Consider the following 15954-nt stretch of genomic DNA (forward strand, 5'->3'; position numbering starts at 1 on the left):
TCATTTGAATTGATTATTGAACAATCCTAATGTATAATATAATGTACTTTATTTACACTATTATTATAATACACGGTTAATATCTAGATATTCAAATAACTGTTGTGAATAAAATGTAATACCATCATATATGCAATGAATGAATTTAGTGAATGATTATTGAAAGGATAAGAAAATCTGAGGAGTGCTCAAGAGATTGACACGTCAGCATTATCTTGAATTGTGGGACATGTTTTTGTTGGTGATTGGTGAGAGAAATAATTGTATCTTGTCTAAGCTAGGAAAAAGGGAGATTCTACTCGCTCTGCTCATTTCAAAGGTTGAAGTTTGCTGAACAAGTGGTTAGAGGTTAGAGATCCATCATTCTCTTCATTCTTTTGCCTATTTTTTATTTATTCTATTTTTTATTCATTTATTTTAACTCACGCACACAAAAAGTAATTCAACTTTATAACTATTTCATAAAATATACTAGTAATTCAAATTCTAAAAGCTACTAGTCTTCAACAGTTTTCATTTATAACCATTTTAATCGCCCATTAAAAGGTTATTTGCAGTTTTTCGTAATATATTAATAATATGATACAAAAGTTTTCCTTGTTGCTTTTGCACCCATCCAAAAATAGCATATTTTATTTTCAGATCAACTCAAGTCACAATGGAAATTGTAACTTCTGTTGTTGGAAAAGTAGCAGAGTTTACCGTTCTTCCTATTGGACGTCAAGCAAGTTACTTGATATTCTACAAAGCCAATTTCAAAATGTTAGCTGATCATGTTAAAGATCTTGATGATGAAAGAGAAAGAATGACGCGTTTGGTTGAAGAAGAGGAGAGAAATGGTAAAACAATTTTTGAAGGTGTGGAGAGCTGGATTAAGAATGTGAAGGAGGTCACTGAAAGGGCGACTCAGCTTCAAAATGATCCACGTCATGCCAATGTTAGGTGCTCAGCAGCATGGCCGTTTCCTAATTTGATTTCGCGTCATCAACTAAGTAGGAAAGCCACAAAAATTGCAAAAGATGTTGTTCAAGTTCAAGGAAAAAAGATTTCTGATCCAGTTGGTTTCCTTCCTGCTTTAGATGGAGTCGCCTCTTCCTCCTCAACAAGAGGTGATGAAAAATATGAGACTAGGGAGTCACTCAAGCAGAAGATTATGAAGGCTTTAAAAGACCCTAATTCATGCAACATTGGGGTGTATGGGTTGGGTGGGGTGGGTAAGACCACTCTGGTGAAGGATGTTTTTCAAATAGCCAAGCAACAAAAATTGTTTGATGAAGTGGTTAAAACACATGTATCCAAAAATCCAGAATTGAAAACAATTCAAGGGGAGATTGCAGATATGTTGGGTCTGCGATTCCTTGAGGAGACTATTCAAGGCAGAGCTGATCGACTGAGACAGAGAATCAAGAAAGAGAAAAGTATCCTTATCATTCTAGATGATATATGGACCGTAATTGATTTGAAGGAAGTGGGAATTCCATTAATTGATGAGCATAATGGTTGCAAATTGTTGATGACAAGTAGAAATCAAGACGTGTTGGTGCAAATGGACGTTCCAGAGGATTTCGCTTTCAAACTTGAACTTATGAGTGAAAAAGAGACATGGAGCTTGTTTCAACTTATGGCTGGTGATGTGGTTAACAATAGGGATTTGAAAGATTTTGCAATTCAGGTTGCCCAAAAATGTGCAGGTTTGCCTCTTAGTATCACTACGGTAGCGCGTGCAATGAAAAATAAGAGGGATGTCCAATATTGGAAAGATGCATTAAGGAAATTACAATGTAATAATCACGAAGGGGTGCATGCGACAAGTTATTATGCTCTGGAGTTGAGTTACGACTCATTGGAAAGTGATGAAGTTAGGGATCTATTCTTGCTATATGCTTCAATTCCAAATCAAAATGTTGAGTATTATCTGAAAGTTGCAATGGGTTTGGACATATTAAATGATGTTAAAACCATTGATGATGCAAGAAACAAACATTACACAATAATCAAATCTTTGGAGGCGAGGTGTCTTTTGCTTGAAAGTAAAACAAGCGGATTGATCATAATGCATGACGTTGTTCGTGATTTTGCTACCTCCATAGCACGTAGAGATAAACATGTATTTTTAAGGAAATTTGCTGATGAGGAATGGCCAACCAATGATCTTTTAAACAGGTGCACCCAAATCATTCTACATAGGTGTCATCATATGGACGAGCTTCCACAAAGGATCGATTGTCCATGCATTAAATTTTTCTATTTGTGCAGTGAGAATCGATCTTTAGAAATCCCTCATACATTTTTTGAGGATATGAAAAGCCTTAAAATGCTAGATTTAACATCTTTGAACTTGCCTTCATTACCAACTTCGTTTCGGTTCCTAACGGACCTTAGATCGTTGTGTTTAGATTTCTGTGTTTTGGAAAATATGGATGCAATAGAAGCTTTGCAAAATTTAGAAATTCTCAGTCTCTGGAAATCTTCAATGATCATGTTACCAAGAGAAATAGGGAGATTGACTCAATTGAAAATGCTTGACTTGAGCAGCTCAGGAATAGAAGTAGTCCCACCCAACATCATATCAAGCTTGACTAAATTGGAGGAGTTGTACATGGGCAATACATCTAATATTAATTGGGCAGATGTGAATTCTACAGTTCAAAATGACAATGCTAGCATTTCCGAGCTTCGAAAACTACCCAACTTGACAGCTCTAGAATTACAAATTCGCGAGACTTGGATGTTGCCAAGGGACTTGCAACTGATGTTTGAGAAGCTGAAAAGATACAAAATAGCTATTGGAGATGTATGGGAATGGTCTGACATTGTGGTTGGAACCTTAAGAACATTGATGCTCAAACTTGGTACCTCGATACATTTGGAGCACGGAATTAAAGCATTGATTAAAAGTGTTGAGAATTTGTACATGGATGACGTGGATGGTATTCAAAATGTTCTTTATCAACTAAATGGGGAAGGATTCCCATATCTAAAACATCTCCACGTCCAAAATAATGCACACATGAACCACATAGTTGACTCTAAAGAGAGAAATCAAATCCATGTGTCCTTTCCCATCTTGGAAACTCTGGTACTTGATAATCTTAAAAACTTAGAGCATATATGTCATGGTCCACTTTCAGCTACTTCTTTTGGAAGTCTCAATGTTATCAAAGTCAAGAATTGCTTCCAGCTAAAATATCTTCTCTCCTTTACTTTGATTAAAGAACTTTCTCATCTTTCTAAGATCGAAGTTTGTCAGTGCAATTCTATGAAGGAGATAGTGTCCGCAGACAACAATTCAAGTGCAAATAATGAAAAAATTGAGTTTCTTCAATTGCATTCTTTGACTTTAGAACATTTGGAGACACTTGATAATTTCTTCTCTAATTATTTGACACACTCCACAACTATTCAAAAGTCTTTTTTCAATGCCCAGGTATGTTATTTTGTTTTCAACTTTCTCTAGATGACAAATTGCTTTTAATAGTAATATATGGATACTATTCAATTATTAATCTATTTTTATTTTATAATATAAAAAAGTTTTAATAATGTATTAAATATATTATTGTGTTTGTATTGAATTTTAAAAAAAAACATTATATTATAAAAAATAGTCATATTATATTATAAGATTATGCTTTAAAAAATTATATAATATTCATTAAAAATATAAAATTATTGGTTGAAGTTTTTTATAGGATTAACATAATTATGTTCAAGTAAGATATATCATATTCATGAATAAAATGAATTTATTTTGTTATCAATATTCTCTTCCTATATTTTATATATTTTAATTCGTGGACTCTAATTTTATAGTATAAATGTGTTTGTATATTGTCTTATTGTTGTCATTTTGACATACTGTTTTGTCACTTGTTTTTAAACTATTTGTTATTTAATTAAAATAATATTTTAAATAATGTATAAATATCCTAAACAATATATATATATATATATATATATATATATATATATATATATATATATATATATATATATATATATAATTTATTGTATGTAATTTTTTAATATTTATATTTATTAGTAATAAATAGTTGTTACATGTTTTTAATATCTATATGATTATATCTATCACTAATTTACCCATTTAAGTCTTAAAATTTGAGTATGCATGTATAAAAAAAATATAGATCATGTTAACGAGTGCTTCAAGAATGCTCTTGAATAATTGAAAATAAAAAAAACATTAAATAAAATATTTTTACTTTTAATGTATTTAATACCAATATTTAAAAAATATATATACTTTTTTATTCTTAAGAAAAGTTAATTATTTTAATTTTAAATATAATAAATGCAAGTAGTTCTAAAAATACATATCTTTTTACATTTTGAGCCAGTGTTCTATAACATGTTGGAATTAAGGTTATTTTTGTGTGTAGGACAAGTGTTTAGAAATATTGGAGGCTTGAATAGAAACTTGATAGGTAGGAGAATTCTTTATGGAAGAGAAAACTTTGTATTTTTGCTTGATACAAATGTGTGAGATTACATCTCTATTTATAGTACTCTAAGGAGAACTCTAGACTCACTAATTCTAGAGAGTTCTCCATCCTAGAAATTCCAAGAGTATTCTAGAGAATATTAATATTAAGAAATATCTAGACTCTCCAAATAATACAAGAATTCTCTAGAAACACTACCCAAAATCATCTAAGCCCAAAATAACTAAGCCCAAGAATACCACTAATAATTAGGCCCAAATCAAGTTTAATATTTCAACATCCCCCCTTAAACTTGATTTGTGACTCCAAACATTCTCCTTAGCTTCATGCTTGCTCAACTCGCTGCCACATTCCAACGGGGTGTCAACTGAATTAGCGTCATCCATCTTGAACTTCTTAAGGACTTCTTTGACATATCCTTCTTGGGTGATGAAAATTCCTTTGTCTTCTTGATCCGAAATTTTAAATGAGTCTTCGTCCATGGCGTCTCTCCATTTTACGTTTTTCGCCGGTTTTTGATAGCTTAGAGGCTCACAATCACCAAAAAGACAAAAGAGGTTAATGTCGTTTAGGTTTTCGGTTACCTCGTAAATCTCTTCAATGCTCCTTAGTCGCGGTGTCCTCTCACTTGAGCTTATTTCTTCCAACCTTGGTGTCGGTGAGGTCGGTGGTGTAAGATGTTCCTCTATCATTGGTTGTTCAATTTCTTCTTCTTCAAAGTAAGGAATAAAATCATACCTTTCTTCTTGAACACTCCAATCCCAACAATCTTCTTCATCGAACTCCACGTCGCGGCTTATGACGATCTTTCCACTATTTGGATTGTAAAGCTTGTAACCTTTGGAACTTGAGTCGTAACCTACAAACACGTATTTCTCACTTTTATCATCGAGCTTTGTTCTTCTTTCGTCTGGAACATGGGTGTAAGCAATACTTCCAAACACTTTAAGGTGAGAGATCCCTGGCTTCCTTCCACTCCATGCTTCTTGTGGTGTCTTCTCATGCACACTTCTTGTTGGGGAGCGATTTGTCAAGTATACCGCACATGCCACTGCTTCGGCCCAAAACTCCTTCGGCATCTTCTTGCTCTTAAGCATGCTTCGCACCATGTTAAGTATGGTTTGATTCTTTCTCTCTGCTACTCCATTTTGTTGTGGCGATCTTGGCACAGTTAGAGGACGACGTATTCCATGGTCTTCACAATATTTGTTGAACTCATTTGAAGTGAACTCTCCTCCTCGATCAGATCTCATGGCCTTAATGGAAAGACCACTTTCTTTCTCCACAAGGGCTTTGAACTTCTTAAAGTTTTCAAACACTTCTGACTTCTCCTTCAAGAAGTAAACCCATGTTTTTCTGGAATAATCATCAATAAATAGGAGAAAGTACTTACTCTTTCCAAATGAGTTGGGTTTGATTGGTCCACAAACATCTGTGTGTATGAGCTCTAGCGGCTTTGTGGCCCTTGATGTTGATTCCTTTGGAAAACTTTTTCGGAATTGCTTCCCAATTAGACATCCTTCGCAGAGTTGGTCTGGGTGGTTGATGCTAGGCAAGCCTCTCACCATCTCCTTCTTTGCTAAACGTTCTAGACCATCGAAGTTGAGATGCCCAAATCGTAGATGCCATAGCCACGAGGAATCGGTATAGCACGCCTTGAGACACTTTGCCACATCATTTTGAATGTTCAAAAGGAACATTCTATTCTTTGACATAGGCACCTTAGCAATCAAGTTATGTCTACAATCTCTTAAGAAAAGACTATGTTCTTTCAAGTGGATGTCATAGCCTTTCTCTAATAATTGTCCCAAGCTCAAAATATTATTCTTCATGTTAGGGACATAGTAGACATTGGATATGAACTGATGACTACCATTCTTCAAGCGTATGAGAATTTTACCTTTTCCTTTGACCGGTATCTTCGAGTTATCTCCAAATGAGACATCGCCAGTTGCCGCTTCATTGATCTCTACAAACATGCTTCGATCGCCGCACATGTGGTTGCTTGCACCAGTGTCCAGGTACCACTTGTTTCTTTTCTCTTCAACTTGGTTTTGACATGCGAGTAGCAAAGTTTCTTCTTCTCCACCTTTTTCTTCTACAAAGTTAGCTTTCTCTTCAACCTTCTTTGAGAATCTACACTCGGATGCATAGTGACCAATCTTGTTGCAGTTGAAGCACTTAATTTGTGATTTTCCGTACCTCGACCATGAATTTCCTCTTCCACGACCTCTTGTCGCTTGTGGATTCCAACTTCTTTCTCCATTGTTGAAGTTGTTAGAGTAGTTGTTGTAACCTCCTCTTCCTTCTCCTCCACGTCCGCGTCCACGTCCACGATCTTGGCCACGTCCTCGTCCTCTTTGGCTCTTGTAGTTTACATAGTTTGCTTCCTTTATGTTGAGTTGTAGTAGTTGCTCTATAGCCTCCTTTTGTTTAGTTTTTCTCTTTTGTTTTTCTTCATATGCTTGTAAGGAACCCATGAGTTGCTCAATGGTCATGGTCTTTAAATCCTTATTTTCTTCAATGTTGGTAACAATGAAGTCAAAACTTGGATTTAAAGTGCGAAGTATTTTCTCCATGACTTTCACATCATCAACATCTTCACCATTTCTTTTAAGTTGATTGACTACGGCCAATACTCGAGAAAAATAATCAGAAATTGACTCGGACTCCTCCATAAACAAACGTTCAAAATCACCTCTAAGAGTTTGAAGACGAATCTTTTTTACCTGCTCAACTCCTTTGTTGCAAGTTTGAAGCTTGTCCCATGCTTCTTTGGCCGTCGTTGCGTTGGATATCTTCTCAAAAGTATCTTCATCCACCGATTGATAAATGAGAAAGAGAGCTTTCTTGTCTCTCTTTCTTGACTCCTTCAATGTATCTTTCGCACTTTGGCTTAACGAGGCTTCGTCTTGCTCCTTGAAGCCTTTCTCAACGACATCCCACACATCTTGAGATCCTAGTAGCGCCTTCATCTTGATACTCCAATTATCATAGTTGTTCTTCGTGAGCATCGGCATTTGAAAAGGGAAACCTCCATTCGCCATCTTTTGAGGACCTTGAAGCTCTGGTACCACTTTGTTGGAATTAAGGTTGTTTTTGTGTGTAGGACATGTGTTTAGAAATATTGGAGGCTTGAATAGAAACTTGATAGGTAGGAGAATTCTTTATGGAAGAGAAAACTTTGTATTTTTGCTTGATACAAATGTGTGAGATTACATCTCTATTTATAGTACTCTAAGGAGAACTCTAGACTCACTAATTCTAGAGAGTTCTCCATCCTAGAAATTCCAAGAGTATTCTAGAGAATATTAATATTAAGAAATATCTAGACTCTCCAAATAATACAAGAATTCTCTAGAAACACTACCCAAAATCATCTAAGTCCAAAATAACTAAGCCCAAGAATACCACTAATAATTAGGCCCAAATCAAGTTTAATATTTCAACATAACACTCATTAGCATTTTCCAAAAAAAGATATTTAAGTTAATTTATTCCTAAATTAAAATATTTTAAATTTGATTATAGAATATTTTGTTTGTGTTGTTGACTTTTTCTCTACTTAAATTATCTCAACCAAAGAAGAATTTCTATTAGAAAAAAAATTGTTAATCGAAAAAATATTGGAGTTTATATTTCCGTTCTAGATATTTCATCAACAAAGGAAGAATGGTTTTATTAACTAAATGTTCAATAAGATTTATGGTCTGTTTTGATAAAAATAGTGATTGACTGATAAGTTAGTTGATAGCTTATAATTTATGATTGAAGGTTGATGACTGATAGTTTACAACTTATAGCTGATGATTGAGATTAATAACTGATAAACTAATTGAACTGTTTGGTAAAATTAACAGTTCAATTAACTTATAAATATAAAATGACATAAAAATATTTAATAGATAATTATTTCATTTAAAACTAAAATAAATTCTTAAGGATAAAAATAGATTTTTGTTACAATAATAAGGATAAAAGTGAGAAAAATGACAAGATATAGGATTAAATGCTATTCGAAATAACGTATGTAAAATAAACTATAAGCTAGTAAAATAAACTATAAACTCGTGATGAAAATATCATTACCGAACAGGTCTAAATTGTTATGTGAGTTAATAAACTATAAATTATAAACTCAAAAATGTATTTTACCAAACAGAGCCTTAATGAATTTTTTTTATTTCTTATACTTTTCTTAGGTTCATCATATCCTAAAAATAAAAATGTAATGACTCTATTTTACTTACTTTATCTATTTCTTTTCTTTCTTTCTTTTTACCTTTATTTTTAGTTTTATGTTGATTTAAAAAATTACATTTTTTCTTCACCTTTAATGTTGTCGGAATTCTCATTAATAAATTCTAACTAAATTGTGAATCTAAAATCATTATCTGAACATGAACCAAGATCTTTCATAAATGAGGTGACATTGCAACATTTTTTTTCCACATTTTTCTCTTTTGATTTATTAATTACGTTTCTCTTTTTAAATCGTTCTCTCTAAAAAAAATTGTTAGAACCTAAGCTCTGGTGGCTTAAATTTAATTTAGAAAAAAAATTGTGAGAATACCTTGACGTTTACTCTGTTGAAAAAAATTTGTTTGAAAAAAAAAAAGAGGGAATGAACTAATTATGAGAAATAACATGAATCTATAATGTTTAATGTTTGAAATTTGAAATTTAAATTTAAAAGATAGAAAAAAAGAGTGGAAAATAAATTGGTTGATGAGATGAATTGTGGCATTGTGCGATAAGAAAGGACAATTTCAAAATTTTGTTAGGGTATTATTTTTTGGATCTATATGATGATAGAATTTTATAATTTCGTGATAACTACATATAAGCCTTGAATTATGATTTATGTTAATTTATTATTATGTAGGTTGCATTTCCTAAATTGGATACCCTTAAATTGAGTTCTCTCAAGTTGAGTAAAATTTGGGATGATTATTCTATGTACAACTTGACTAGTTTGATTGTGGAGAATTGTGGCGGATTGAAGTACTTATTCTCTTCTACTGTTGTTGGAAGTTTTAAGAACCTCAAACACCTTGAAATAAGTAAGTGTCCTTTGATGGAGGAGGTAATAGCTAAAGAAGAGGGAAACAATCCGTTGGATGAGGTATGATAATTTTACCATTATGAATATTCCAATTAATTTTAAACTTGCATTGAATAATTATTTATTTAAAATTATACTGGTTATTTATGAATACATATAGGTTCCTTTTTCCAAATTAGAGAAAATAATATTGAAGGACATGGTCAAATTGAAGACAATATGGCACCACCAGTTTGAGTCATTGAAGTCGTTGGAAGTGAACAATTGTGAGAAAATTGTGGTAGTTTTTCCTTCTTCAATTCAAACAACTTACAATAAGCTAGAGACTTTGGAGGTTACAAATTGTGCTTTTGTGGAAGAGATATTTGAGTTGACTTTCAACTGTGTAGAGGGTACATCTTATTTGAAAGAAGTTACTATAGATGGATTGCCGAAGCTGAAAAAGATATGGAGTAAGGATCCTCAAAGAATTCTTAGTTTTCAAAATCTAACAATTGTAAGATTACAGGGTTGTAAAAGTTTGGAGTATCTATTACCACTTTCTGTAGCTACTCGTTGTTCACATCTCAAAGAACTTGTGATAAAACAATGTAATTTCATGAATGAAATTGTTGCAGAGGAGAAAGAGTCAAGGCTGCGTGAAGCTCCCATATTTGAGTTTAACCAATTGAATACTCTAGTGCTTTGGAACTTGAACAAACTCAAATGTTTCTATGGTGGAAAACATACTCTATCATGTCCATCTTTGAGGAAAATCGATGTTTTCAAATGTTCAAAATTGAATTTGTATAGAACCCTTTCTACAAACAGCTCTAAAAGTAGTTTTCAACATGACAAGCTCTCCGTCATAACTCAACAACCACTTTTCATCGCCGAAGAGGTATGTATCATGTAAGCAATGTTTGCATGAAAACAACATGTATGTAGGACTCTTTTAATATATATTTTTTACAATGATGTTTAAATATAAAGAAATTATTATATCTGTATGAATAAAATGTTCAATTCTTTCACAGTGATGTTTAAATATGTTTTAGGTGATTCCAAACTTGGAGGAGTTGTGGATAGATCAAAAGGATGCTGAGATGATATTGCAAGCCCAAAACTCAAGTGCCCTTTTTACCAAACTGACCTTTCTTAGTTTAGAAAGGTATGAAAATGAAGAGGCTACATTTCCTTATTGGCTCCTTATTAATGTGCATAATCTTGAGCAGTTAGCTGTTCAGTGGAGTTGCTTCAAGAAAATATTTCAAGATGAAAGAGAAATAAGTGAGAAGACTCGTACACGGATTAAAAGGCTGTTTTTAAATGGATTACATAAACTTCAACATATATGTGAGGAAGGATCTAAAATTGACCCAATTCTTGAGTTCCTTGAACAATTACTGGTTTTTAGCTGTTCTAGTCTGACAAATTTGTTGCCTTCCTCTGTCACACTCAATCATTTGGTTCAGCTGGCGATAACATGTTGCAATGGGCTAAAAAAATTAATTACAACTCCTACGGCACAAAGTTTAGTCAAACTCACAATACTTGACGTAAGAGACTGTAAATCACTTGAAGAAATAATTATAGGAGTAGAAAATGTTAACGTTGCATTTATTAGTTTAAAAGTTCTGAGGTTGGAATGTTTGCCAAGCCTCAACAAATTTTGCTCTAGTAAGTGCTTCTTGAAGTTTCCATTGTTGGAGGTAGTAATTGTGAGAGAATGTCCTTACATGAAGATATTCTCAGAGGGAAACACAAGTACACCAAATCTTCGAAAAGTTAAAAATGCAGAAAATGAAGAGGAATGGCATTGGAAGGGAAACCTAAATGATACAATAAAAAAAATGTTTGAAGACAAGGTATGTTTGACTAACCTTTTTCCTATGGATATCAATAAACATTCATTATTTTCAAAAACATATTAATTTTGATTTGTCTGTTGATATATAGTTGATACTTGAATTTTATTGATCAGGTTGCATTTTCTAAATTCAAATATTTAGCCTTATCGGACCACCCTGTGCTAAAGGATTTATGGTATGGTCAAGTTGATCATCAGACTATATTTTGCAATATGAAACATCTAGTGGTGCAGAGATGTGATTTTTTATTAGATGTACTTTTTCCATCAAATGTTGTTCAAGTGCTATATTGTTTGGAAAAGCTAGAAGTAAAAGACTGTTATTCATTAGAAGCCATATTTGATGTTAAAGGTATGAAGTCTAATGAATCAACATTGATAAAACAAAGCTGTCAATTGAAAACCTTGACTTTGTCTTGCTTACCAAACTTAAAGCACATATGGAAAGAGGATCCTCATGAAATTATGAACTTTGGAAACATATGCTCAGTGGATGTTTCTTCATGCCAAAGCTTGTTATACATCTTTTCATTACCACTATGCCAAGATCTTGGAAATCTTGAAATGCTTAAGATAGATTCTTGTGGAGTCGAGGATATTGTTGCAATGAAAGAAGGATCAATGGAAATCACTTTTAATTTTCCACAACTAAATGCATTGGTACTTATTCGTTTGAAAAATCTAAAGAGTTTCTATCAAGGAAAACATACTTTAGAGTGCCCTTCATTGAAGAATTTGAATGTATATCTTTGTGAAACATTAAGAATGTTCTCCTTCAACAATTTAGATTTGCAACAACCTGATGAAAATTCTCAACAAGCCCTTTTTTCAATGGAAAAGGTAAATCCCATCATCCTTTACCTATCTCTGTCGTAAACTACTAGTAGTACTTATTTAATCGTTGGATGTTTGATTTTTCAGCTGAGCACTAACTTGGAGTGTTTGTCAATAAATGCAAAGGATGCCTTTAAAATGTTGAATGATTACTCTCATCAAAATATCTTTCCTAAAATAGAAAGTCTTCACTTGCAACGCTTCAATGAAACTCCAACTATTCATCTGAATAATTTCCATGCGATATTTCCTAATCTAACAGCTCTTTCATTGTTTTATTGTTCTTTTGAAAAATTATTCCTTTCAAATGGAACTGCTGGAAATCTCAATAACAAACTTTCTAAACAAATAAAAGAGTTGGAGCTTTATGAACTAGAAAAGATCAAATACATCTGGCATGAAGATTTTCCTTTAGACAATTCTCTACTACAAGATCTTGAAAGTTTAAAAGTATGGAGTTGTCCAAGTTTGGTAAGTTTGGTACCATCGTCGTCATCTTTCACAAATCTAACCATTTTGGAGGTGAACAATTGCAAAGAGGTGATTTACTTGATAACATCTTCAACAGCTAAAAGCTTAGTTCAGCTCAGAGAATTAAAAATAAAGAAGTGTGAGAAGATGTTGGATGTTGTGAAGATTGATGATGAAAAAGTAGAGGAAGACATCATATTTGCAAAATTGGAAATCTTGAAGTTCATTACTTTGTTAAGCTTAAGAAACTTCTCCAATGGGAAACAAACATTCATATTCCCATCTTTGGCGCATTTCATTGTTAAAGGATGTCCTCAAATGAAGAATTTCTCATTAGGAGTCACGGAAGCACCATACCTGACAGGAATCGAAGTTGAAGACAAAAATATACAATGGAAAGGTGATCTTAACACAACTATTGAACAATTGTTCTTAGAAAAGGTACATACTAATTATCTCTTTTGAAGTTGTTTTCTTGTTCTCTATATAAAAACAAGAAAACAGAAATATATTTTAACTCTAGTTTTAGTTTAAAAGGTAAACATTCCAGAGTTTAGGAAATATAATCTATTTGTAGTTTTGTACACAGTCATACCATATCACATATTTTATTAATGATTGTATTGATTGTTTTGTTTGGACCCACTTTTGTAGTATTTGGTTTTTTTAAATGATAAACTGGTTTTTATTTGCAAGAAATGTATGCATTATTATATTTATAAATTGTATTTATTCAATTATTTTACCTCTTATATTTATATGATTTTTTGTCTGTGCTTAACATTTTGTTAACAGGAAGCCTCACATTCTAATGGGACCATCATATCATCGTATTTGCAAGGTACACAACATGAAATTCTTCTCTTTTGAACATTTTAGTTGTATCTCTATGAAATTATGTTCAATATCTGCAATTCATATAATCACACAATCACTATCATTCATATATATTCTAAACTGTGGGCATAATCCACTCTAAAATTTGACGTAATTAGAGAGCACACATGAAATACATAATAGACCCGTAATACGATCAAGGGAGACTCGAAGTTCATATTTGAGGGATATTATAATATGTTGTGTTTGTTGTTATGACCACCTCTTAAAGTGTGTCACCTTCAATCGATAATGCTAACTGTTGATTATTGAAGTTAATAATGAATGGTTGTGATCTCCATTGATTTTTGTGAAATTCTAAATGTCGTCGGATACATAATTGGATGATAATTAAGTGATTGGTTGGATCATTTTAATGAGTAAGAAATAAGACTTTCTAGTTACTGAACTTGGTTGCTAAGTTTTTGATGATTTTGTTGATAATGAAAATATTACTATTGGCGAGATACATTAAATGTAGTTGACGATGATGATGAATATCCTATTGCATTTGTATTTATTAAAATAATAAGAAATTTTGGCCCTGAGTGCTGCATTGGCAGAAAGGTTTTATATAAATGTCTGGTACATCGGGTGTTTCGGTGGAATATTGAGTCATTCTGATGAACACTCTACATGTCAGTCACAAGGAGTTATAGCTAGCTAGATCTTCATTGATGAAATATTTTATCAGTGTTGAAGAATAGTTTTGGCATGCATTGTTATATGCTAGATGCTAATTGATCCTTATATGTGCATCTGAAGTGTAGTATCTCAATAATTTTATCTTAGGAGTATGATTACTTATCTTATGAGTATGACTAGCTTACTCATTATTTTACGTCGATAGATGGTGAGATCGCAAGTGAAGATGGTATCAATGCAGAAGCTAAGGAGTGATTGGCAATGCCATACCAAAGGTTGTATATTTTGTATGTAGCCATTTTTGGGTAGCTTGTTATGTAATGTTATTTGGATTTTTAGGATCGATTTTTGAAATTATGTGATCGAAGATTTGATTTTAGCATGCTTGGTTTATTGTTATCTCAGCATTTTGTTTTGTAACTTATTTATTGTAAATGTTCTTAATTGCACCACATATTTTTGTGTTTTGTATTAACTTAAAGCCTTCTAGGTAAATGATTTCTTAAATTTCACTGTTAAACTATTACTGATGCAAGTTTGTTTTAAGTTATTGCAGTTACAGTTGAAATCATTCATTGTTCAAAAGTTTTTATTACATCTTTACTGATTCATGATTTTAATATTTTACTGTTGGAGGTTTGTACAAATCTGTCAAGCCTGATGAATGTTATTGGAACATCGGTATATAGAACTACTAAATTGCGTCTGTAGAAAATCCTTTTTAAAAGACCATAATTCGTTAGCATCATAATGGATTCGATATTTTTAAATTTTCGTGTGAGAATTCTGGTTGTCATATGTCTGATGATCGAAACTGTGTTTGAAATCTTATTTTATTTTACAGAGGATCAGAATACGATTTCCATTCTTTTAACCAAGCATGACCAATTGGACTCAGGGAAATGTCTTGTAAAGGGCGATAATGAAATTAATACCCAAAAAGTTGAACCTGAAAACAGCAAACTTGGTGACCTGCAGGATCCTGAGACTCGATCAACTGTCGAGAAAATGATGGTAATTGCTTGAGTTTTGTTATGTCATCGATTTTACTTCGTGAGATTCTGTTCATTGAATTTCGTTGCCAATGGCTTAATATTATCTTGTATTGTTCAACAGTTTGATCAGAGGTAGAAATCCATGGGCCTTCCTACAAGTGAGGAGCTTAATAAACAAGACATGGTGAAGAAATTTAGGAGTCAGGTCAACCTTTGTTTTTTTCACTGATTTTCTCTGCATTCTCAACTCTTCGTGTCTCTGACGATGTAGTAATCGGGCTGCTAACGGTTTAAATTTTATCTGTTGCAGCATCCTGAGCTGGACTTCTAGAGGCCAAAATCATCTTAGAATGGTGCTATGGTTTTGGCAAAATAATCTTTAGTTCACAAACATGTTTTGTTGAAAACACATTGCCTTTATTTGTATTAAACATATTTTAGAGTTTTAGACCTTGCATAATAGAAAAGAGAAGCCAACCAATTTTGCAAACCAACAACAACCTGTCAAGTAAAATTCAGATTGAGACAGTTAGCTGCAGCATGCGCAGAATTGAGAACACCAACAAACTGAGTCGAACAGAATGAGCGTGCCGATTTAGCCTTATCTTGTTCGAATCGTCCACCGCCTATTCTTCCTGCTGCTTTTCTTTTAAATACTTTTCTAACATTCTAATGGATTTAAACTCCACTTATAGAAAATGTAACAAAATGATGAGCTTTTCAACCCCATAAAACAGTACCAGGAATATAACTTAA

General features: G+C 32.7%; 1 protein-coding gene across 3 annotated transcripts; it reads left to right on the plus strand.

The window, feature by feature from the left end:
* Nucleotides 1-200: 200 nt before the first annotated feature.
* Nucleotides 201-15688, plus strand: LOC131626661 (uncharacterized). Of its 3 annotated transcripts, XM_058897496.1 has the most exons (11): nt 201-348; nt 643-3427; nt 9349-9588; nt 9689-10408; nt 10566-11375; nt 11492-12217; nt 12299-13123; nt 13478-13523; nt 15048-15217; nt 15320-15403; nt 15509-15688. In XM_058897496.1, the coding sequence occupies exons 2-10, from the start codon at nt 659-661 to the stop codon at nt 15332-15334; spliced, it is 6321 nt and encodes a 2106-aa protein (XP_058753479.1). In that variant the 5' UTR covers nt 201-348; nt 643-658; the 3' UTR covers nt 15335-15403; nt 15509-15688. The 3 variants fall into 3 exon arrangements, with proteins under 3 accessions (XP_058753479.1, XP_058753481.1, XP_058753480.1); XM_058897498.1 differs by lacking the exons at nt 15320-15403; nt 15509-15688 and adding an exon at nt 14409-14478 and having other exon boundaries at nt 15102-15197; XM_058897497.1 differs by lacking the exons at nt 15320-15403; nt 15509-15688 and adding an exon at nt 14409-14478 and having other exon boundaries at nt 15048-15185.
* Nucleotides 15689-15954: the final 266 nt, after the last annotated feature.

This window comes from Vicia villosa, unplaced genomic scaffold (assembly GCF_029867415.1).
Source record: "Vicia villosa cultivar HV-30 ecotype Madison, WI unplaced genomic scaffold, Vvil1.0 ctg.000316F_1_1_2_unsc, whole genome shotgun sequence".
Lineage (NCBI taxonomy): Eukaryota > Viridiplantae > Streptophyta > Magnoliopsida > Fabales > Fabaceae > Vicia > Vicia villosa.

Excerpts from the sequence above, each read along its gene's own strand:
- LOC131626661 (XM_058897496.1), top strand. The coding sequence starts at position 659 with ATGGAAATTGTAACTTCTGTTGTTGGAAAAGTAGCAGAGTTTACCGTT. Across the intron at positions 11,376-11,491 it reads AAAAAATGTTTGAAGACAAG|GTTGCATTTTCTAAATTCAA; the intron begins GTATGTTTGACT and ends TTTATTGATCAG. Across the intron at positions 12,218-12,298 it reads CCCTTTTTTCAATGGAAAAG|CTGAGCACTAACTTGGAGTG; the intron begins GTAAATCCCATC and ends TTGATTTTTCAG.